Raw genomic sequence first — 25,328 nt, 5'->3', positions numbered from 1 at the left:
CAAAATAACTGTCTGCTTCTTAGTCTTCTCTACCTTCAGCTGAGGCTCCCTAAACTCACTTATGTCAAATGGAGAATCAGTTCGGATAACGCTATATGCACAACATGTCCTTTTGTAATCTGAAGCACTTTGCTGAAGTTACAGATGCATTTTTAACCTGAACAGACGTTTCACTGCATAGCCTCGTGGCTTCTGAACAGCTGTGATGGGAATACAGGTTTTCTCCTGAGGTAAATAAGCGCTCACCTGCTAAGCTAGGAAAAAAGTCCCTATAAAGGGTATTTCAGACGGCTTGCAATAAATATGTTGTCATCCACTTCATGTAATCCACTAATAATAAAGAAAGAGAAGAAAACCATCCACATTTTATTTTCCACATGGTGATGCAATGTCCTTATGGAAAGAGGCGAGTGGCAACAAGTCACAGCCTGCCAACTTCAAACACCTTTCTGAATGCTGTCTCTCATCAGTAGACTCGTATTCCTGAAGTAAGGAGTATTAGGTTTCAGTGAGACCTGAACTGTTCCATTAATGACCTGATGGATGAGGTAAGAATCAGTGGGTTTTACTCAAAGCCTGACTTGAAATATTTGAACTCTCTCTCATTTCTGCTTGTCTGTCTTTCTGATAGATATTCATGTGGACCCAATCATCAGATAAATTTCTGAATCAGCCGAAGACATCTGAACTCTTTCCAAAAATACCTAATTGAGGTAATTAAAAATAGGTATTTGAACTGGTTATATCTCAGCACAGTTCTGTACCTTTACAAGGTGCTAAGTACAGTGGAAGCTTTGCCTCATGATCGTGGCATCATCATCTTTGGACACCAGAATTTTAGTATTTAGGTATCTTGGTGCATTTGAAACTGTCAGTTTCTATCCTTTTAGAGAGAGAGAAAAAAGAAACTTAGACAAGGTTTTCTTGATGAAAATCTCTCATTTTAAACTCAAAACTTTGAAACAATTATACTAATTTTTTTCAGGCTTGGCATTTCTTAGATCACACCTTTTTAGAAACAAAAAGAAAAACCACCCCCAAACAAACTAGATGTGATGTTTCTGTCCCCTGACATTCAGGCATAAAATATGCTACTGAAATGTCTGAAAAAGGTTGTTATTAATGCATACATAATTTAGAAATGTTTGGAATTTTATTACTCAAGCTTTTATATAAAAAAAGATTAGCAAAACTAGAAAAGTTTCAGTCCAAAACAAGTATTTTGTAAAGTTACAAACACTTTGGCACAAGCTATGAAAAAATATATTAGAAGCATAGATTACATTACTCTGATTATACTAGATAGTAGCTGTTTCTGTGATAATAAATATTTGCTAATTATAAGACATTATTACAGTTTTTAACCTAATTGCTAATCCCTCATTCCTTCCTTTCTCTCTTATGACTCCTGACTGCAGATTGCAGCTTTCTTTATTTGGGAGCAAGTGTAAGTTAATTCCATATGTCAGAGGAAGAGGTACATAAAGGAACTGCTTCTTTAATTTATAAATATGTGTTTATCCTAATAAACAAAGTGGCAGGATTTCTCTCCAGGCTAAACCTGGTGTAAGAAAATCAAATACAAACTGGAGCATAAAAGCACAAAACAGAAATCTTGTTACTTTGAAAGGGATGCAAAGATATGTTAATATCAGTATAAACAAACAGCTTGAAACAAATAAATGGTGAAAAACAAAACTGAAGCAATGATGTACTAGATGATGTACTACATGAGGTGAATAAATATATACTTTTAATTATTTATTTTCTGAAGAATGAAGATACGGGGACTGTGATAACTACAAAAATAGTACAGTTATTCAAAAGCAGAAACAATAGTGTTTTATCTACATTGCTTTTTTAAGCATCACAAATAGACCTCTAGATGCAGTGAATCCCTTTTGCTTATCCTAGGAATGGGTGAAGGATACCGGTCTCCCTAGACCCAGACAGAGTATTACAACCATGGATATTGAAAATCTCACAAGGGGCTCCTTCAGTTATATTAATATTAGAAGAAGGGAAATATCTTTTGTGAATAGCACTTCAGAAAAATGCCACATCCCTATAATTATGATAGATATATTTATCAAATTATTTTGACAGTTATGGTAAAAACAAAGAAAAAAATTCCCACAATGGTTTTATTAATATTTCACTTTTTTCCTCCAAAGAACTGTAAGTAATCTGATTTTAACTCTTTAACTAACATTCAGACTACCTGGGAAGAAAAACTCTCTTATAGCTTGTCCGATCTTGGATTTGTTAAGTCAGCAGCCCTACATTTGATTCCTTTGGATCAGTTACCTATTTGACTTTACAACAGCAGCATCAGGGCAAGTATACCTCTATTAGTTCATTTAAATTCAGATAACAAGAAATAATTAACATAATCATATGAGATCTATATGAAGGCAGTCGATTCCCACATACTTCCTTTGGAGTGTCTGCTTTCCTTAAAAAAAGCAAACAAACAAACAAACAAAACCACCAAAAAAGAACCCACACCCTGAAACCCAATAACCAAACAGGACTGGTTTTCATATGAAAACTTTAAATTCCATGATAGGTTATTTTCAGTTGAGAACTGGATTGGTTTCAGATACTGAAAATGTAGTCTATGGTACTTTCTTTTTGCCCCAAAATACCTGATGTGTCCAAAAGCAGAAGCATTTATGATCGAAGATATATTTTAAAAGTTACTTGCTAAACACAGATAAATTTAGAGGCATTTTGGAATTTATTTAGATAAAATTAAAACCAAACCCCTGTTGTTTTCTTTGATTTTTGTGAGAAAGAAAATCTGTTTTCTAGTTAGATAAAATACAATTTTTGCCTTTATAGAATAGCTATCATAACCTAAAATGAAAGTATGAAAATGAGGAGGGTGCTTTGAGGATAAACATGTGAAAGTTTTGCAGATAGCTCTGAGGTTACAAAAGTATAATTACTAATTAAGTAGCACTAACTCAGACATGTAGTGCTTTGCTCAGGCTCAGAATTTCCCTATTAGCTGTATGTAATGGTAGTGGATCATGCCCTATCTTGCTGCAAATGTTCTGCTTCGCAGGATCACATCTTTGCTTTCTGCCCCTCTTGTGCTGAGTTAGAAGAAACTCGGATTACACTGAAGAAACATTCTTCGCATTATTGAGAGTTTCTACAACCCAGAACAGAAAGGAGTAAAAAAAGAGGTGAAGCTCTTACTTGGACATATAGTGAGGTGGGTATGTTTTGGGCATGTAAATACAGAAGAAAAATGGAGTAAGACAGACTTAGAACCACACCCACAAACATCAAAAGGAGAAACAAAAGTAAAATAAACTGTGGAGTAATTATGACCTGCTAATCCTTTGACTCTTTATTCTGTTTGTGAACTCTAAAGTCCTGAGTCATGGCAGTTTAGTGGTCAACTGTTTTCTATTCTGTGCTTACCAATAGAGGCCCATTAGGCTCGTGGGAAAAACGACGTGTCAGTCCACACCTCGAAGGTTTCACCCAGCATTGACTCCTTTCCTTCCCTTAGAATTATGTTAGAGCAACAACCATTCCAGGACTGTCCATATCTTTAAAAGTTGAAACTGCTAAGTATACTAGGAAATGAAACTAGGCTCTAGCAACTTCAAAGACATAAATATAAATATTTGTGTAATTATGTACTACATTTCAGTTCTCCAAAAACATGTGTGGGAATAAGTCTACTGAAGAGTCGTGAATCCTCACAATTCAGATTGCATAGTGTTATGCACAAACATATAGGCCTTTCTGGGCTTTGGCCATCATTGTAACTTATCAATGAAGCCAGTAAAAAATACAGCTCAGCATGTCCTACATGTACTAAGTGGCAACACTGCAAATACTGTAAATCATTATGTCTTTATTCTGCTTTAGTTTATCAGTTTTAAAACACTTCACTACTTGAATACTACCGTGGGAAAAGGCTGAAGGAAGGCTGTAGGAATAACAAGACAGCGGTTTTACTAATGACTCTTTTAATGACTTCATATGTGGTTTTAAGCAGGTGATTAGGAAGAAATTCTCAAAATTGTCCACTTAACTCGAGATACCTAAAATACCTCTAGTCAGATATTTCACAATTAAAGCACTCAAAATTCAGAGGTGCTTCCAAAATGTAGCCCTTTAATCATTCTCTTTCTCACTTCTCTGCATTGTAAAGTGGTGATAATACCTACTTTTGAAAAGCCTGTTCCTTTTACATTCAATTGATACTACTGAACTAGATGCATAATTTAAAATCATAAAAAAACCCCAGCAGAAGCTGGTAACAATAGTTACACCTTGGGCACATTGATTACTCCACTGCAACTTACCAGCTGTGAAATGAGCTTGTCTTGGAACGTCACATATATTAGTGACAGATGCTCCAAGTCCTGCACAGGATTCTGGATAAGACAGTAAGATGAATACTAGCAATGCTTCAATAAAGTGCATACACAGTGTCACTCTTCTCTGGAACCTTACTACGTCCAGTGATGGCTAGGCATGTAAATGGCAAGTTGTCCAGACTTGGAGCTTCCCTTATTTTATTTTTTTTTAAATTTTGTGTAGTGTCCTCACATTAAACAGATCAGCAGAACAGTAAGCCCTTCTAGCCTGTTCTTCTGTTATGCTGTATCCTGCCATATGTTGTATGGCTTGCACTCCTGCAGTATATGAGAAAGCAGAGTCAATTCCATTTTCTGGAGGCAAACACGCTCAGATCCTCTGAGAGTTTCTTCTGGGGAAGTCCACCTCAAACAGTCTTCAGAAGCAACAATATTTTGTCACTCTATGGAAAGAAATAAAAACAGCAAAAGCCAACAGGAGTATGGATAATTGACAACTGACCCCAGAATACATGGGGTATCCAGCCTCAGTGGGCTGAGATAACCCAGTGATCAGCTTTCCTGTCATCAAAGGGATCACGTTTAGCACTTGCTCCTCTCCTGAAATTACTCAGCTGGTAGAGAATAAAGGACAGAAAAGTACCTGTCCTTGTGGTTTGCTATGGGTTTTGATACAATACAAAATCATTCATAGCAGCATATATACTGCAGGGTTTTTTTCTGTGTGCTGCTCAAGAAAGCAACAGACTGGAAAGGGAGGACTGAGCTTCATGTTCCTGTTCTCTTCTGGTCCTGATGCAGAGAGTGGACTATACTCTCAGCAAAAAAACCTTCCAAGGCTCATCTAGCATGCGTGGAGAGGCTGATCAAGCGAAGGGCGTTCTCTCTTGCATCCTGATCCATTCCAGAATTATTTCCTTGTCGCTCTGTCCAAAAATTACTTCCAGCAAGGACAATCTAATCATTGAGTCTGAATATCAACAGACTCCTATTATCCTCCTGAGCAATGCCAGGTAGCTCCAAGTTTCCCTGCCCCAGAAAACTGTAGTAAATTCTCAAGATGACAGCTGATAAACCAAGAACAAACCAGAGCTGGGTTTTACTCTTCAAGTTTCTCAAGCAACTCCACATATAGAATAGCAACAATCCTGCAAATGGCAAACCCATAGTGAATGCTGCCAGCATACTTACGTGAAGGCAGAGAGGATACATGTACAAGACCAAGCGGAAGTTTATTTTTATATTTGGGGTACATATCCACTATAGAAGACCTGCTGTATTTTACACAGAGAAGTACAGTGCTAAAACTTTTTATATCAATAAAATAAAATCACCATCCACAAGCAATAAAAAAAAATATAAATAAACTCCACAGTGGTGAGAGTCCCTGGCACAGCTGTGTTTGTTCGGGATCATACCGCTCTGCAGCCTTGCCTAACTGAGCCAGAAATCTCTAGCCTAGAAGTGACCTAAGCATATGTTCTGCAACTGGTGGTATGTTTTTGTAGCACATGCAGATATGCTTAAACTGGCTGTGATCTATCTAGCTCAGATAAGAACTGCTAGGAAGGTATGATATCATGGGTTTCAGTCTTGGCTAGCAAACCATGTGCATACCTGAAATCAGGCTGGCTGGTAGACACTGCATTGAAGTCACCATGTCACTGTGTCTGCCAGAACCAGGTACTGCTTCTGCAAATCCATGCAGATGTACTCCAAGAGATTTATTCCCAATGGAAGCTAACACATTGAGCTAGTGTTTAGTATATTCTTTTAAAAGAGGCTGGGAAGAGTACCAGAAGTATAATTACACTAGAGAGAGTTGGAGAGCTAATTAATCACACATTGACAAGATCTCTTGTGCTGAGACATTTCACAGAGAACATTGGGAGTGTCTTAAGTAACTTCCTCAGGTACATGCTTTGTGAGTGAAGAATAAATTAGGAAATTGGCTGGACACAAAGGAAACCTTGGAATAGAGTTGGAGGTTGGACCAAGCCCAGTGAGACTGGGATTTTTCTTTATCTTTAGAAAAGATAAATTAGTTATTGGTATACCCTTAAAGATAATTTGCAGCATGACAGGAGCAGAAGTGCTCTTGAGGATGCTTTTTTCATAACCATGCCTCCAAAATTAGATATCTGAATAATAATTTGACTTTCAAAGATAGTCACTATTTGACAGCAATCTTTGATTTCTTGCCAGGAAGGGACTGATTTCACTAACACTCAACCATTGCTGCACAAGTATATCCCTTAAGTTCAAAGGAATTCAGTGGATATACTCATACTAGTGAACATCTTCACATATACGATGTTAGGAATATATTCATGTCAAAGTTCTTCAATTTTCACAGTGTTTATAATGTGGGGTTTGGCTTCTATTTATTTTTTTACATGAAGTTGTTTCTGAAAATCTCTCCTGCATGCAGGACTGGTTTTATCCTTATGTATCTGTTCAGTATATCTTTAAGAAATTATGCTCTTTTGAAAAATAAAGCAACATGAAGTCTCCTCTCCTTTCATATTGCTGAACTTGGAAAAACCTGAAAATTTGCTGACATTTCTTCAAGGTTTGAGCAATTTGTCAGTAAAGCACTAGAAATTGATATAGGCACTAGTTTTGCAAAAGCTTAGCCAGATACACTCCTCTGCTGATGGGACTATAAAAAAAAAATAAAACGTCTTGAAAAGCCAGTCAAACTACCAATCAACCTTGAGCAAGAACACCTCAAAACCAGTTCCAATTGTGGCTGCAATAGTGGAACAAAGCCTGTTGCCACTCCCGGCAGGACTTTACACCCTCTCTCCACCAGATAGTGCTGTTTCTCCACAGAGCTATTGAGGATGCACAGGCCAGGGAAAGGTCAGGGGCTGTCTCGAGGTAACAGGCTGCTGCGGCGTGCTCGTCCCTCCCTGCCACGGCCGCTGCCACTCTATCCTACACAGGGCAGGCATAGCATAGGTTTGCGGCAGTAAAAGCGTTCCTTGGGAGGGTGCTGTCTGCAAGTGACTGCGTGCTGCTGGTGCCATTGTTGTCCACTAGCAGTTTGATGTAGTCTCCTAAATTAAGAATGCAAATAGAAGCTGATGTGATTACTCAGTGCTGTTATGATCTCTCAGGGGTCTTTTCCTTTCAGCTGTACAGGACACTGTAACTGTGCATTTATCTGGCAAGTAAGAGGTTGGACTGAGGCAACACTAGCAAAAATCAAACATCAATATGCAGATGCTCCTGCAGTTGAGCAGCACAAGTCAGGAGCAGCCCTGACATAAAAGTTTGGTTGGTCTCAGAGTCCTGTGCAGGGGAGCTTCAACCAGCAAAAGTTACTTCTGGGGAGTAGGTAGATCTCCTTAACCAGTACTGAGTCTAGGTGACCTGTAGGCCTTCTGTGTCCTTTCAAAAAAAACATGGCTGGGAAAAATACCTAAAATTAAACTACAGGGCATGGTTTACTACTCACTGTAGCCTTTGTAACAGAGTACAGAAAGGCATCTGGAATGCTTCTTACTGCCTTTCTCCAGGAGAAATCCTGCATCTTCCTCTCTTGACCTCCCTGTGAGAAAGAGAAGGAATAGCATTTGCTTTTCGATTCTTGAACAAAATCCTTCCAAATGCACAGCAAGAGAATAGAAAAAAAAATTCAAGCAAACAAATACTTAAAAATCTTTCAAGTGGAAAATGGTACCTATAGTTGGAATGTTATTTGCTGTCTGTTACTTGGAGTTTTTGAGAGAACCAAGACAATTTTTAGATGAACTTTGTAGGAAGCATTGTAATGTTCCTTCATGTACCTGAGTTAGTGGACTTTAAGAATACTATTTCAGGTTAAGAACTGCTTAGTGACAAAGGTTCGGTCTTGACTTAGACAGGCTTTCCTGAAGTAGAATTAAAAAATAAATTCTAAACATAAATTAAAACAAGGTATTTGTATTTTCCTAAGCAGTGTAAGGCTGGAGCTGTTAGATCCTAAGTCAGCTTGTAAATCCTTATTCATGCAGGCAGACGTTTATTCTTTGGAAAAATTATTTGTGAAATCAAACTTTAGCTTGCTTCCATGCATGGAAAAGTACAGATGGCTCAAATTAGATATCACGGCCTAGCTATGTATGCAGTAGATTGTGTATGTAATTAGCCAAATAAAAGGTTTATTTATATTATTTTGTATGCTGTGTTAATATTGGCTGTATTTATTCAGACTTTCATACTATGCATGTGTGATCTCACAGAGATGCTAGATCATTAAACTCACCATGGAGACTCTGTTTACTCACCTTGGGCATACAGAATACATGCAGTTGCAGATGTCTTTAAAACAAACAAAAAATTAAACAGTGTATCAGTTTGGATTTTATGTTTTCCAATAAATATCTAAAGAAATGAAGCATTTTGTTTACATTGCTGTTATTCAGAAACAACACAAATACATCCAGAGGAAAGATATATAGTGTTCTTTCTGAAACACTAAATCTATGACCATTTAGATTTAAATTTAGTACTATGCACTAGGTTGTGAATGGGGGTGGGAGGAAAGGAGCAGGTGCTACTTGTATTTCTGGTGGGGCCTGTGAGTATGGTCCTTTTCAGAAATAACACGATAGATGGATCACGGCTGCTATAAGCCCAGGAAAGGCTGAATTGCGAAGGAAGACATTTCCCATAATTGGCTCCATACCACAGCTTTGTATCAAACGATTCTGCTTGGAGATTGTCAAGATGATAATGAACATGGAGATTTTACTCTACTTCTATTTTGACTAGTAGACTAAGTGGCAACAGGCACCAGAAAGTCTGTCTTCCATTAAGGCAAATGCTCTTGTGACCCTTAGGCTTCATTAGTACCGTATCTCCTATCTGGAAACTGCTCTGACAGCACAGATACTGGAGCTGTTTCATTAGCTCCAAATATAACACCTGCCTGCTGAGCCATTACCTGCAGAAATCCATAATTATCTGTTCTTCCCTCTCCAGTAAAGAATATCAGGTCCACATCAAGGACTGGGTGCTAATCTTTTATGTTCTTATTCTACTGGATCCAGACAACTGAGCTTCTTCCTGTATTGCCTCAATCTTCAAAGCACCCCAGCCACCCTCCTGGGTGCCAGGACTGACCTTTTCTCTTGTAATATTACAGTAAATTCAAATCCCATAAAATTGAATCCATCCATTTCTCAGTGACTTTATCACAAAAGAAAAAAAAGGCAAAATCAGTAGCTAAAAATAATTAAGAAAGTAGTAATTTTCACCATGGGAAACCAAGTAGGTCCCGAGTACGTTTGTTCTGAGGAAGAGGTCAGGTTGCATATAGCTTCGCGGTTATTTCATACGATACTCGGTACCACGGTGATGAAGTGACTGAAATCTTTCATGACGTTCAGATACCGTTCAAGAACACAGTACGTACACCCTTCTACCCTTTCAGAAGGTTTTTCCCCCCCCTTGCAGGGCAGTGGCGACCGCTCAGCGCCGGCTCGGAGCAGGGGGAGGCGCCGGGGCTTGAGGTGGGGCAGGCACGGGCCAGGTGACCCACGGCAGACAGAGGAGCTGGCGGTGCCTCCCGCCGCGGGACACGGGCGGGCAACAGGCGGTCCCTCTCCCGGTCCCGGTCCCGCTCCCTGTCCCTGTCCCTGTCCCAGCCCAGGCAGCGCCTCCAGCCCGGGGAAGGGCGGCCGCGGGCCGGGCCGGGCCGGACGGGACGGGCGGGGCGGGCCCCGAGAGGCCGCTTCCCCTGGCGGGGGACGGCACTTCCCGGCGCTCGCACACCGCGGGGAAACTCTTCCTCCGGCCCGGCCCGGCCCCCGCTGACGTAGCGCCGTGTCTGCCGCGGGGTGGGGGAGGCACGGGAAGGGGCTTGGCGATGTCGGGGTCGGTGCCCGCCAGGCGCGGGCAGAGGGGCCCGGGGGTCACGGACAGCAGGGCGAGGGGGAGAAAGCCCTGCGGGAAGGGGGGTCGCCAGAAGCACCCGGTCTGGGCAGCACCTCGGTGGTCATGCACGTTAATAAAGGCGATCAGGGAAGAAGGCGTGTTTCTTCCACGCTTGGTTCACCACTTTATCCCGTGAGGAGGAGCAGGAGCGGGGTCGGGGCAGGCAGTGGCCGGGGCCGAGAGCCGCCCGGCGGGTGTGCAGGCGCGGCCAGCGCGACCCCCGGTCGGTGCTCCCCCCACAGGCAAAACTTTCTACACTCACACACACACACGCACGGCCGCGGCCGCCGCCGCCGCACACTCGCTCCACATACACACACACACACACACACATACATACACACACACATACACACTGACGTCTTTTGCGCATTTCCTGCGCTGGAGCGAGCGGCGGAGCGGCACCGGCAGCGGGCGGGGGCCGCGGGAGGGAGGCGGCGGCGGCCGAGGGGAGGTGGCGGGCGGGAGGCGGGAGCGGGGCGGCCGCGGGAGGCGGGAGGCGGGAGGGAGGTGGTGGCGGCTCTGCCCATCGCCAGGGCGGCGGCCGCCCAGCCGGAGCCCGCCGAGACCCGCGCGGGCCGCTCCGCTGCCGGCGCCCCCCATGCGCGGGGGTCGCTCCGCTGGGTCCTCGGCCTTGGCGGCGGCGGAGCAGCAGGCGGAGGCGGCGGCGCAGGACGGGCGGCGGCGCGGATGGAAGGTCCCCGGGTGGATGTTTGCTGAGCGGAGGCTGTGCAGTAGGCAGGGCTGGTGGGTCGGCCGGTGTTTCTGATCTGTGTGTGTGAGTGTGTGTGTGTGAGTGTGTGTATGTGTGTGTGTGTATTGTTGTGCGGCACACGGGCAGGACTGGCGTGTGCGGGAGCCCGGGATCGCGGCTCCGCTTCCTCTGCAAGGACTGATCCAGGATTATGGTCTGGGTGAAGGGAGAAGGCTCTTGCTTACCCCACGGATTGATTATGCTTGGAGTTTGATTGCATTCGGGGGTTCCTGCAGCCGCGGCCGCCTCCCCCGCCCCGGCCCCCCTGCCTTGTTTTCCGTTAGAAACACGAGCAAGAAAATAAATGTATTCACTGGGTGTCGCAAGAGCAAAGGCTAAATAATCAAAGGTAACAGCAGCAGCCAGGCGAAGAGAAAGACCCGCACCGTGCCCCGCTCCCCCGCTCCCAGACCTGCCCTCCTATTTATTGGCGAGACCTCCCTCCCTCCCTCTCGGTGCGAGTGCGTTGAGCGAGTGTTTGATCCCGGGAAAAGTGCAGCCATCCAGCCATGGTGGTTTTCAATGGCTTGCTGAAAATCAAGATCTGCGAGGCGGTGAATCTGAAACCCACGGCGTGGTCTCTGAGACATGCGGTGGGTCCCAGGCCACAGACCTTTTTGCTGGACCCTTACATCGCCCTCAATGTGGACGACTCCAGGATCGGGCAGACCTCGACCAAGCAGAAGACCAACAGTCCTGCTTGGAACGATGAATTTGTCACCGACGTTTGTAATGGCAGGAAGATAGAGATGGCTGTTTTCCATGATGCCCCCATCGGGTACGACGATTTTGTAGCCAACTGCACTATACAGTTTGAGGACTTGCTGCAGAACGGGAGCCGTCACTTCGAGGACTGGGTAAGTGTTTGCGCTGCAGACACATCCATGTACATATGATTTGCAGTGGCACGGCTCTGGATGCAACATCTGTCTTGCAGAGCTAGGTTGCCAAGGGCATGTAATGCCTCTGAAGGCTTTTCATTATTTCCACGCTTTGTTATACTGAGATAGTCATGGTTACTGTATAACTAATGCATGTGGTCTACAGGCGAGGCAGGAAAGAAAAATATGCTGAATCCAAGTAAGAGATGTGTGATTACCACTTCAGTTTCTGAAATTATGTTACATAAATACAAATCTAGTTCTCTTACTGTGTCTGAAAAACCCCAACCAAATGCATTCATACAGAACATCACTGCAAAACTCATATCCAGCACTTAGATGAGTTTCATCATTTCAGGGTGAATGCTCTTGATTAGCCTGGCAATGACAAGCCTTAAAAACCCAGACCTGACCTCCTATAGGAGACACTTCAGGGTCTTCGTGTCACTTGAAAGCTCACTGCATCAACACTGATGCTCCTCCTTCCTTCCCCCAGATGATCGACACCTTTATGCACAGATCTAACGCAATGCTTCTTCAAATGACCAGGACTGATAAAAGGGTCCTGGTGGAATTTGGGCCCGACCAGACAAATTCTGTTGTCTGTAGGCACAATGTGTCTTAACAGCTTCAACAGCGTCTTAAAGATCCAGAGGCTGATGTGCCTCAGTGGAAGTACAAAAAAGCTGGAAAATCCTTGGTCTGACATCCTCAGGTAGTGTGATTTAACAGGGAAAAAACAACCAAACAAAAACAGGAAACGTGAACATGCATATTTTGCATTTCTGCAGTTAAACAGTTAAATGGTATATCCTTTAAATGAAGTGTATAAGAAAACAATAGTAGCTGTCATCTTATTTTCAGTGTGCCCTGCTTTACCAGCCGTCTGAAATGATATATGCTTTTCTTTTCATATGTATTTATTTTTCATGGGCAATGATACTAGCCAGACAGAGAACCCAGGACCAAAGTAAAAATAGTGAGAGTTAATAGTTTTGAGTTTCATGTATTGTTCGGGGTTTCTTAATGCAGTGCTATAAAGAGATGGCAGAATGATGGAAAGACATGAAAGAGTTAGGCTCTGTTTATGCTGATGAGGAGCTGATCAATTTTGCTGTTAAAACTTTCATGTCTACAACTTTAAAATATTTTTCACTTTGCTACCTATGTGTTGCACTGTGATAATTATGATCTAGATTATTCTGATGCTTTATAAAAGCTGCACATTAGTAAGCTTAGGTGGTAAAAGTGGGTGATAGATTAAAAATAGCCTTATCAGGAAAAACAAATGCAGCAGTATTGCAGATTTCTTTTACCTGCGTTGAATGAAAATCAAATTTGGGCTCTGCTGAAATCAAGTGAGGTTTCATCTTTGAGACCAGTGGGATGAGGACATCATCCCAGATTTTTAGTGAAAGAATAATAGTTTTGTATATCCTTTTTGTGCATGATACATGTTTTGAGTTTGTCACCAAATCTGGAAGCATCTTGCAGGTGCCAGATGCCAGGTTTGAATTTTGGTGGGACTGGTGTGCTGGGGTGCATCCTGTGCTGATGTTTAAGCTGAATTCAAGTGTCTGAACATGTTGCCCAGATAAATAGTGAAATTGAACAGATTGAGAGCCATTGTAAATACGACCTGTGAGGAACTACATAGCTGAATTGGATAAGTGCTGTGTTTTATTGCATCAGGATTCATTGCTGTCCAGCATTCACTGGGTGGGAGGAGACGAGGGAGTGACTACGCTTGTAGGATATGGCAGTGGATCATAACTAGTCAGCTCAATATAACTCAGCTTCTGAAGCATCACTTATTTTGTTTTATGCTGTAAATTCTCATAGTTAGGATTGTGTTTATGTGGTACGTGTAATAGACAGCATACACCACCCTCCTGTATCACTGTTAGAATAGGGGGGATGGTAAGTATTTGTGGGATTGTACTTTATCCTTTCCAAAATCTTCCTATTTACTGAGGGTGTCACCGTAATTGTAATACAAAGTGTGTTTATTGGATTGTTTATAGATAAGGACCTTCAGAGAACCGACTCTTACAAAATCGCACAGGGTTTTGGTCTGATTTCATTGAGTTAAAATAAGGCCTGTGGCCATGACATCTCTATAGAGTCCATACTGAAGTAAATAGATTTATTGGTATCTTCATCAGTGTCTGGAGTCTATATTAAAACCTGAAAAAGGAGTCATCTGCCAAGTGAATGGGTCACAGTACAAGGAAAATGCATGTGGCCTAAACCAACGTTAGACTAAGGTCTGCTGATACAATACAATCATTTTTTTTCTGTTTAATAAGAGAACTACTTCCTTCATTTCACTCTTAGCTTTTAAGGCAGATGTTTTTGTAGTATTATTTCTGAACTTTGCAACAAACAAATTTAAAGCAGCAATCACAGAAGCCCATTCCTCTTTACTGCCTGAAATTTCAAATAAATGCAAGCTAAGAAACACACTTGAAGACCATCCAGTCTTTTTATGCCGTTTTGAGGGTTTCTCTTTAAGGAGTTCTGAAAGTTTGAGCTGGGTACCATGTACGTGCTGAATGTGTTTGGTGTAATTGCGCTGCTGCCCCTCCTTACCTTCAGAATGATGCAACAGTTTTTGAAGGATTGGGCTGTCACTGTTAAAATAGGGTTGCGAAAATGCTCATATGCTGAGAACAACGCTTGTCGATATATTAATAACTTCAGTGCTTTAGATCTCATATAGTACTGCATGTATTTTTTAAGGAAATTTCAATATTTGTCTTATAAAATCTGCTCACTGGTCAAGGTTATGTTTCTAGGTTTTTGTCAGAAGTCCAAAATGCAAAAAAGATTCACAAAAAAAAATAATGTTTTGGATTTTTTTCCCCTGAAAAGCTGTTTTTCTCTTTAGCCAGCTCACCTGCTTTGATTGACTCTTGCCATTGTGCAAATCCTTGTGTCTTAATTTTGAGAGGAGCTTTTTAGGAAAATGCTGTATATTTTTCTCATTGTTAGGTCTGTGCTACATACTGATGCCATGGTTACAGTGAAAACACTAATGATAAACAAGTACAGAGCTTGAAATCATGATAGTGTCTATTGTATTAATACAAGCCAGACAGATATGCAAAATCCTGGTTTCTTTTATCTACAAAGTGTTCAGCAGTTGCAGAAATGGTTTTTAATCTTATGACTATATATATTAAAAAAAATTTAATTAGTTGTGGCCTGAAATGGGGATTCAGATTTTACTGGATAGAAGCTTTTGAACAAAATATGGAGTTTTGTAGGAATTTTGTAAGATCAATATAAAATACTTGTTTGAGTTTCTACAATAGGTATAGTGGGAACTAAAAAGATGGCTGCTTTTCCACTGATGCATCAATACAGACATAGCAGAGTAAAAGTGTCAGTTTTGCAGATTTTTTTAGTCCTGGCTGCACTGCAGTTTTAAAGAGATCTTTGGATTTATGACATTACAGGCTTTTCTGTAAGCGCAGAAAATGTCATACAGAATGGCACTGAGTATTCAGGAGGATGCTGGTGAACTTACGCTTTGAAAAACAGAAGATACAGAACAATAAACAACCTGCAAGTTCTGATTGAAAAACAAACTAGCAACTTGACAGCTCTGGCTGTATTTTTTTGTATTCAGGTGATAATAAAGTATTTCTTTGTCTGGTGTTCTTACATGTGGCATATGTAAATGATTCACTTGAGTTGGCAATGCATTTACATTTTAATCAGTAGAATTGAGATCAGGAAGGAAAATTCCATTGATATATAGCCTTGTGGTTACACTCCTCTGAATTAGCATGATCAATGTTTATATGTGTTGATGATTGGGTAGTATGGGTTCTGAGTTCGTCTTCTTTCCAGAGTTGAGGATAGATGAAATCAGTGTAATTGGACCTATGCCAAAGACTCCATCTAAGGGTCTTAGCCATTAGCCCTGCTGTACATGAGGAGACCTATTGAGTCAGCCTAAGAAATCCTTTTGCTGGCAGCTTTTCAGTAGCAGGACTCACTAAATCAATCGGGACATCACAACATTTAGCAGGAAAAGCCTCTACTTCCACTGCAAATATTTTACAGATATATTTAGGTTAATGAAACAAGTTGAATTTTTTGCTGTCTTAAAAAAATCTCTAATTCTGTCAGGAAAAAATGAAACATAGATTTCAGTGAGCTTTTCTTTGCTAAAATATCTCCCATAATATTTTTTTCTCTTCAGTGATGCTTCTTAGGCATCCTTTCATATTTCCAATTTGCCAATGTGAAGTTAATCATGCAACTGTGCCACCATTGCAGAAAAAGTTTATTATCACAGACTGTTCTGAGTTGGAAGGGACCCATAAGGATCATCGAGTCCAACTCTTAAGTCAGTGGCCCACATAGGGGATTGAATCCAGGACCTTGGCATTATTACAACCAAGTTTTAACCAACTTATGAATGAATACAGTTTCTCAGTAGCAAGTTGATGAATGAATTATGGGAAATGGCATGGGGAAGAAGTACACTCTTTTACGTACTTGTTGAACTGTTGAGTTATGTAAGTTTATGTCATGTTTTTAGTGGACTGTTGAATAAATTTTCATATTGAAAGACTAGATCCTTGGGTTGCAGTCCATAGAGTTAAACATTTAGGTTATTGGAGCTCTGAATGTCTCTCAAAAGGCAGTAGTAGGGGAGGGATTAAAGGTCTTCTGAGTCCTTTGTCCCGTGAACTGTCCATGGATGTGAGAAGCAGAACTGTCTTCTTCCAGTCCCTCTAATCTGAATTAACCGGAAAGACTATTTAGGTGCTTTTTTCCCCCTTTTTTTTTTAATGCCATTTCTATTGTTGGAATGGGAACTCCTTTCAGTCAGCAGGTGATCTATTGTAGCTGGCAGACAGAGAATGGAACTGTCATCATTTTAGTGCAGGTCACCCTGTGCGTTAACCTGTGCTTGTGCCGTACGCTGCTGTGGGCTGGCATTGGGCTGGCAGAGCATCGCTGTAGCACATTTTCATTTTTATTTTCATCTACTGGCTGAGTTTGTCTGTGCTGGTGGTGTTGAAAGCCCTGTGATTTTGCCTGCAAAAACTTTACATCTCATCTAAACTGTGGTTCATGGGCTGCTGAAGAGCTTTGTTATTGGAAGTATGTTTGCTGAAATAAAGGGAAATTGCTGTCCTGCTTGATATGTTCCTGCATGACAAGGCTGTCATGAAGCAGGGTCTGTCAGGTTTGGGGGGCAAGGGTGAGAAATCTACAGTGGCTCTAGTTGTGAGACTGAGTGATTGTCAAGAGGAGCTGTAAGATTTTGGACAGAACTTTGTGCAGATAGGGGTCTTCCTTGCCTTCTCCCTCAGACTGTCTCCCTCCTGCGCCTCTGCTTTTGCCTCTCTGTTGGGGATGTAGTACAGTCACACGCAGTGCACCCACTATCTTGTACCAATCCGTTTCTACAGCTGCATAAATCTACTCCTACTGCCTGCTAGAAATGCTCTCTCCTAACCATTCCTGCTTACCTGCAGTGCTTCCCAGCCTGCTGAGAAGCAATAGAGGGGGAAAATGCTGCCTCTGCGGTTGTTATTGCAGGGAGAGAGAAAGGGCAAAGTGGGGAAAGGAAGAGATGAGGCATGGAGAGAAACCTGGAGGAGGGTAACGAATAGTTGCTGCTGTACTGCATATCCAGCTGCCCTTTTGGCAACAGCAGAAAGCTACACATGTAGGAGACAGGGATGAGCTGGCATAGGCAAATTGACTAGTTGAAGGCCGTATGTTGCTCACTGACCTGCTTTTAGGGATTTTTTTGTCTGCTTTTCTCAATGTATTGCTTTTGAAGTCTCACTTCAGATGTGAAAAAATTGCTTAGGGCATGAAAAGTGTGTAGTGGAGCGTGCAGTTCACTTGACCCTGAATTCTCATAGCTCTAGGTCAGGATTTCATCCCACCACTGATGAGAATCTTATCCTATTGCTGCTAATACCAATACTGATAGGAAGATCCTTATAGTGAAAATAATTCTACTGAACTCTGTAGATACAAAGTATTTAGAACAGAGTTACCAGTAACAGTCCAATTCAGAGCTACTCATTCAAATCTAGGCTTTAAGAAATGTCCAAATGGCGTGAAAATGATTCCTGCATGTCTTTTCTTGTACCAGTTTTTAGACAGCACATGTCATTATTCCTGCTCAGGTGGCTCCATAGACACTATACACAACTTCATGGATGTGAGTAAACCACTGATCTCAGCATGTTCACTGGATTTCATACAGGCCCATGTTTAAATTCTTCCCTCAATAGGGGCCTGTGTTCCAAAGGAAAATGGAGAATAAATAACACTTAACAACATCCTTTTCTTGTATTTTGCTCTTACTGATTTATTATTCTTCTGCCAATCTTGCTTATTCAAGTTTGGTTTCTGCTTTCCTCTAGCATCAAACTAGGTTTTTGTCATCCCAGTTCAAAAATCTTTAAATATTGCCAAAATGAGGGTTTGATTTAAGTTGGAATTGTAGGACTTTACAACTAAATGTGGTTAGTTTCCGCTCCCTAACTAAACTTGCATTTAAATGCACTCTTTTGGGGTTTTCAGGTTTTGAAGGGAGGCTGTGAATATAATTTGTAAAACATCAGAGGCAGGAGCATTTTGACTTGAAATTTGGTTCTGCTTTACTCAAGTACTCCCTTCTCCCACCCCAGTTATTAGAGAAAGACATCTATAGTTCATGGTAAGAGGTTTTGGAAACAATAGGGTATGCAAGTAATTGGAAATTTGTGGTCAGAGAGGACTGAGAAGAAACTTTCCCTCCATCCACATGGAAAGGTAGGGCTGGAACTGTCTGGATATGAAGATCAGAAGTCCAAAGACAGTTTGGAAAACTGCCAGTTTGGGCTGTGAAGGATCAAGCAAACCTTTTGGCCAAGCTGGCCAGAGCAAAGCCTGAAGAATGGGGATGTTTTGCATCCCTTTTTGAGTCAAATTCTAGCAGTTAAAGGGGTTTCGGCCATTTAGGGGCAAAGCGATCATTGCAGAAGGCTGACAAAAAGTTTTAACCTTGTGTTTGTGAGAACTTGTGTATTTGGCAGACAGTCACTAGGCAATGTAAAAAGTATATTCAGCAATATTAATATGAAACCGCAACTGTAGAGCTAATAAGCAATTCTGCAGATTGGGTAACTTTCATGACATTATGTACTTTGCACTATATTTTAGTGAAGAAAATGCAAATGAATATGATGTAAGAACATCTGCAAAATTATCTACTCTGATCATTATTCACAGTCACTAGCCTGAATTGCTAGTAAAGTTGTTTTCTGAGTGTCCTCTTGCGTTACTCCAAGAGTTAAAAAATCTTAAAATACCATTGCTGTGATTTAACAGAAGTTACAGAAGCCAAGATTTTACATATTTCTGAATAGCACAGCTAAAAAGACGTAGAGATATTGGCTTGTTCCCATTAAATATAACAGGAGTTTTAATGCTTATTTTATTGGAAGCAGTATTAGAGAAATGCTGCACAGTTATAGGAGTTTTTCCCCACTAAGGCTCTCTAAGGCTTGAATTGTTGAAAAAGAGAAATAAAGAAAGACCATTGCTTTTAGAAATAAAAAAGGCAAAGTTTGATTCCATTGGAGGCTTGGAGGCAGCCATTTCTTCCTTATATCGGCTAACTTGCGCTGATTTAATTGTTCCAGACAATAGAATCATTTGCTTATTTCTGGTGTCCTGCTGGGCAATTTCATCACAGGCAGGAACAAAAAAGCATGAATAATGGCTAGATGCTACCAAATAAATTTCATGTCTGCATTGTTTGAACAGCAAGCCCCTATTGTATCTCTGTATCTTAAATGAAGAGTAGGAAAACTTAGTATTAGATACAGCTTAGTATCTTTCAGTATTTGAGAGTATAAATGTGTTACAAGCCTCTTACCATGAAGGACCAGGATTTTTTTATGCACTTTAGAACTCTTCATTCTTCAGTAAATTGGCCTTTTTAATGTTATTAAAAGATAGATGGCTTTGACAATGTTTATATTTAGAGAATGATACGGCAGCAATGCTGCAGATGTAATGGTGGTGGAAACATGAAGAAAAGAAAGACTTAATGCATGCTCTATACAGGTGATGAGGAAATGGCTGGAATTGCTTTTCTTTATTTCACAGATTAAAAGCGCTGTTTTATTTCAGTTTCCTCTTTGTCATCTATTCTGTCTTTATGCTGCTACTCTCTGACTTTCTTTATCTGTTCTGGCTTCAAGATAGTCAAGAAATCATAGAGTGACCTTTATGATATTGCGTAAGATTTCAATGTTGGCAATGCTAGCAGGCTACGTGAAGGAAATGTCCTACTATAGATCTCTACAGAGATCTATTCCAAGTACTGTTTTCTTGCTGGGACCGAATTTACTCATTGTATGAATCTTTGCAGTCTCTGTCAACTTCCTTGTATTTCAAGGTGAGGCCTTTGAAAATGATGTCTGAGAATGTGTTGGCAAGGGAAAGGCTAAAAGTCATTCATGCGGTGTCCACTTTTTCTTTTTTGAGTGGTTCTAATCAGAATTATTGAGGAATCTTTTATTTTTTCTCTTCTTTTCCTTGGAGTTTCATTGCATTTTCCTTCCTTGTTACCCCATAGTGCCTTGGCACCTTTTGAACATTTGACCTCATGGCCTGCTTTTCTCCTTAATCCACCACTATCACTTTGTGCTCAAGTTCCAGCTGTCTGGAGTAACTTTTCCTTTGTTTCTGTTGTTATTTACTTCCTATATAATCCACATTGTCATTATTCCCACTGGTCTGACTCCTTCCCTTTTTTTGTCACTCTGGTGGACCACTAAGCTTCTCATGTCAGTGGGACTCAGAAGCATCTTCGGTCTGTGAAGCTCTATGGCATTTGCCCAGCTGCTGTCACCCAGAGCATGTCCCTGCTGTGCTTCTCAGCAAGCAGCAGGGAGCTGATTATACTGGTGGCTGTCAGAGCAGTTATTTTCAGTCAGGAGTGATGCACTGAGTTTCCAGTTAGTTATACTGCAGAAGTGTTTGAAGGAATAAATGTAATATGGTAGCTTTGAACTTCAGGCAAAATGGTTTTAGTGGACTCAGTGGAGTGTTGGAGGAACATGATCTATCGCTGAAAAGGGCAGTCTCCCAAGAAATGGAAACACTTAAAAAGTTTCAGTTGGTACTGACTGTTGAGATTTTCAGGAACTCCTCATCATGGAAAATATCTAATATTTTTTTGTATATTTATTTTATATAAGATGAAGTTATGTTTGCTGTATTCAAAAAATTGTAGTCCAAGCAGAAGGCAAAAAGGCAGACTGGAGAAGCGAAAAGAAATACTGGGAAAATGTTTACCAGTGTGAAAGGCTGTAGCAGTAGTTTAACAACAGCCTATCAGCTCAGCTTTTCTTGGTGTGCCTAACTCAAAATGTCAAGGGAAGAGGCAGTAGTGGAAAATTTTCTAGAGATCTTTGAAGATCATGTTGCTTTGTGTATTGTGGTGTTTCTCTTTGGGGAGTTGACAGGTTTAGAGGAGCAGCCCTTATGATCTAATCCATGGTTCCTAAATTTCTAGTTGTTTCTGAATATCCCATATAGCTTTAAGAATATTTAGGATCACCCCTTTTTAGGGAACTACAAGATTTTTCTGTATAATTCCATGAAAGTTGGTATTAACTGTATTGTTACATTAGAGCCTTTTTCTTTCTCAGTGAGTTAGAGCACTACCAGTAAAATAATCAAAGTCAGATAGGATATCTAGGGATAACAGTATGTACTAATGTCACTGAGCCGAGATAAGCTTTGTTAAGTTTTCTCCCACACCTTTACTCTTTGTGCCAGCAAGTTCTCAGTGCCATGTCAAGGGTCTGAGAGGAAGAAAGAGGAAAAAAGAATTTTATTAACACCTCATACTCATTTTTTGTAGAAGTGTTACCCGTTGAATCAGGAGCCGACGACAGTGCTTTTCACCTAAAGCACCAAACCTTGTAGTCCTTTCTGAGGACACTTACACAGTAATACATATATATATATACACATACACAAATATATACTATATGTATAACACAATTTAAAAATATTGTTAGTTTACTGGTCATATTTAGGAGGTAGCTTTGCATATGCATGTTTTAAGGCCATGTAAAAAGTTTTAAAATAAAAATTCAGCTAAACTTACTTTTAAGAATTCTGTGGTGCATTAGCAGCCCAGACACCACGACCTAGACAAGTTCATGTGATCTCATTAGGTGCTCTGCTCTTGCTGGTTCATGCTCATTCTTCATGTCTGCTTTGCCCCTTAGTTGCAAGATGCCTTGGGTAGGAGATACTGTGTTACCTTCTGGGAGGTATCATTTAGTAGAAACGTGGGGTTCTGTTTTTGAAAGGTGTTCACTTTGCTACTGTAGTGTGGTATAAAAAGTAAATCAGAGTTGACGTCTGTTTGTCAGCCCAGAGCAGTGCAAAAAACTCAGAAACATTTCTCTGTTGGTTTTGTTGGTAAGTAGATGTGTGAGTAAACAACAATCAGTATACCTTAAACAAACAAACAAACAAAAATTTTAAGCCCATAGTGAGTACTGTCCACTAGTGACTGGAGGGCAGACAGAGGAAAAATTGTCTTGCACACAGATTCAAACCCTATATGGATTGTAACGGGAAGTTCTGTGAGAGGTGTTCCCTGTTGCTGAAACTATTGAGTATGTGTGTCATTTAGTTGCATCCATAGCGATTCATCTATGCTACCAGCTGGATATATTGCCATCAATTGAATTCCGTCTATGCTTAATACTGAATGTTATGTATTTCTCAGAATTGAGGCCTACTGTAAATTTTTTGGATATGTGGAAGTTACATGAAGAATTTAGACAACTGATTCAATAGCTTTTTGGAAGTGCTATCTGGCTGTCTTTTCACCAGTGGTTATTTCAGTGCCATATCTGTAGTAAACTCAGCTTCTAAACTGTGTACAAATGAGTTTGTATGTTGTGCACTGCTTGTGAATGTGTTGGTCAGAAGTGTCAGTTCTGACCAACAAATCTTCTCTTCAGTTTGATGTGTTGTTTTGGAAGTGGTATTGTTCAGAGCATTTTCAAACTGAAAAAAACAACCCCCAAGCCTTCTTTTTTTTTTGTTTTTGTTTTTTTTTTTGTTTGTTTGTTTGTTTTTTTACTGATACTTCATTAATAAAACTAGTAAATCATTGGATATCTGAACAAATAAAAATGTAACTGATCTCTAGCCTTATTTGAATGTACTATGGGCATCAATTGACAGTCTCTGACATGTCACAACTGTTATATCTGGTTTAAAATGTGTGCGCTCTCCAGCCAAGCATTGTTCTGCTGTAACACTGTTATTAATACCATAAAACTTTCAAAATCCTTACTGTATTCTGAAGGTTACCGTTTTTAAAATCAGATGTGAAGCGTGAGAATGTAATTTTGTCTTTCTTACTTTTCCTGGAAGACTGAGGTAAAAAAAAGCATCTGACTGAAATGGAAGGCAGGCAGAGTGGGAAGTGGGGGCAGCTCTAGTAAAGCCTTTTCTCACTACAGGAGTCTCCTGATGGACTGTATGAGCTTTTTCTCTTTGGGACCTGGGCATAACTGTGACAGTGATCAGTAAGATAAATTACAGGCCAAATATTTTGCAGAACTGTCAAAAACTTTGCAGCTCTTTCAGCAACTATGAATCAGCCCTGCACCCTATTTGTAGGTTCTCAAGTAAAATCTGTTTCCCAGCAGCAAGTGCTAGTCTGTAGAACCCCTGTATATGAGATCTATGCACGGTTAATCAACTTTTTGATGCAAATAATGTGAAGTCTTGGAGACATTCCGTGCACTTGTGAAAATGTATTTGATGCTACTGATATCCCAGTAAGAGGAGAGAAGGGCTGAAGCCTTGTCAGAGCATGGATGCATATATTCTGGTAGGGGGAAAGTTTCAAATGTAGGAGTTACTAGTTTCTCTTTGATAACATGCACAATGTGTTAGGTTGTGGAGAAACGGAAAGTTCATAGTTTATTCCTGAAGGAGCTTATGCTGTAAAATAAGAAAAATTATCTCACTTTTAGAATGGGATAACTTGTGTCTCAAGGCAGAAGTGTCCTGCAAAATCCATGAAAAATGCATAACAAAATAAAAAAAAATCTATACTTTTCAGGACAAAATTGTGCAAAAGTAATAAACTATGTGTTACTGCAACTTTGAAAAAGTGTTTTTGATGGCCCTTGGGGAAGCAATAGTTTTCTGAATAGTTAAGGGAGAGTGTTTTTGTTCACATGAGTCAGCAGAGAAAGAGGCTGAAGCTTGTGTGCCAAACCAAGGAACATGTAAATATGATGGACGGTCAACAAAGTGCAGCCGCTTTGTAATAGGCCAGTTTATACAAATAAGGAAGATAATTTTTGCAGTAGGCTTTATTTAAATAGAAATTTTAAAATGTCATAACAGGTCACAACAGAAAAATAGCCATCATCAGTATTGCTTGGTGTTCCTTAGTGTTTATAGTAACAGGTGAAGTTGGTGAATTAATTTTCACAGTGCACAACCTCTTCCTGATCCTGGTTACATTATGGTGTGAAGTTTTAGTGAGCTGTGAGATAATGTGTTATAACTTCATTATAATCCTGCATGTTGTGAACTGGTCAGACAACTTTTTACATACTTAGTTGTTCTGCATCTTTGTGATATAGCATGTTATCTCCTCTTTCTTCTGTAATTATTGCCTTGATTTCTATTCACGGAATTCCTTCAAATAAATGAGCATATCAGTAATGGAAATGATGGGATGGGCATTCACTCATAATTCAGGCATAAAGTGTTCTTATAAAATGAATAATCCAGCCTTTTATATCAGTGGTTCCTTTGTCTGCTTTAGATTTACATGCAGTGATACATAGATCTTATCCATCTCAGGTAGTAATGAAACTTGTTAGCAAATATCTGAGTCTGGAGAATCTTGAGTATAGTCATCTTCACAGCATTCCTCAGAGGAAATGTAATGGATGGAGAAATAGTATTTCTCATGTTACCCAGAAGTATGGCATAAGAATTATTGTTTTAGTCTCCTACCTTTGCAGTAGAAGTCTCAGTATCTTCATTTTTACAGAGAGGAGACAGGATGAGATCTAGACTACTGAAATAAGATGTCTCCCTGATACCCTTTAGATATCTCTCTTTCTGTCTTCCAGCTTCTTCCTTATCAGTCAATCACTCTTCTTAGTTTTGCAGAAGGATTTTCACCACCACATTTCTTTTTCCTTGTAACTTAGCTTTTGCAGGCTATTTGGTTTGTGGTTTGGTTGTGTTGGGTGTTTTTTTATGTTTTAATTCTGCACCCACTTTATTGTGGGGATGCTTTCCTTCATTTGTATTAAGCAAAGAGAAATGAAGGGCCTCCGTTTTGCTGCCTCCTTGACACTGGAGCGTTTTCTGTAGAGGTAT

At 40.5% G+C, this 25,328-nt stretch overlaps 1 protein-coding gene and 2 long non-coding RNA genes across 4 annotated transcripts in view; 2 read left to right on the top strand and 1 right to left on the bottom strand.

The window, feature by feature from the left end:
• The first annotated feature begins 461 nt into the window (after positions 1-461).
• On the top strand, positions 462-3,144 carry LOC139682722 (uncharacterized). Its single transcript, XR_011699670.1, has 3 exons — positions 462-548; positions 632-713; positions 3,071-3,144. It is a non-coding gene; the product is annotated as an uncharacterized lncRNA (long non-coding RNA).
• Positions 3,145-5,066: 1,922 nt separating this feature from the next.
• LOC139682713 (uncharacterized) lies at positions 5,067-10,718 on the bottom strand. 2 transcript variants are annotated; one of them, XR_011699668.1, is made up of 3 exons: positions 10,632-10,718; positions 8,621-8,654; positions 5,067-7,902 (listed from the first exon to the last, which is right to left on the bottom strand). It is a non-coding gene; the product is annotated as an uncharacterized lncRNA (long non-coding RNA). The 2 variants fall into 2 exon arrangements; XR_011699669.1 differs by lacking the exon at positions 10,632-10,718 and adding an exon at positions 9,593-10,465.
• Positions 10,719-10,754: 36 nt separating this feature from the next.
• The window catches only part of PRKCE (protein kinase C epsilon), a 296,445-nt gene continuing 281,871 nt past the window's right edge, over positions 10,755-25,328 (top strand). The window contains exon 1 of the mRNA XM_071577229.1: positions 10,755-11,882. Coding sequence (XP_071433330.1) covers positions 11,535-11,882 — 348 coding nt within the window. The 5' untranslated portion in view covers positions 10,755-11,534. The remainder of the gene's footprint in view (positions 11,883-25,328) is intronic.

The sequence above is a fragment of the Pithys albifrons genome, chromosome 2 (assembly GCF_047495875.1).
Source record: "Pithys albifrons albifrons isolate INPA30051 chromosome 2, PitAlb_v1, whole genome shotgun sequence".
NCBI classification, from domain to species: domain Eukaryota; kingdom Metazoa; phylum Chordata; class Aves; order Passeriformes; family Thamnophilidae; genus Pithys; species Pithys albifrons.
Note: the sequence above shows the minus strand (reverse complement) of the source record. Positions and strands in the feature narration are given on the sequence as shown.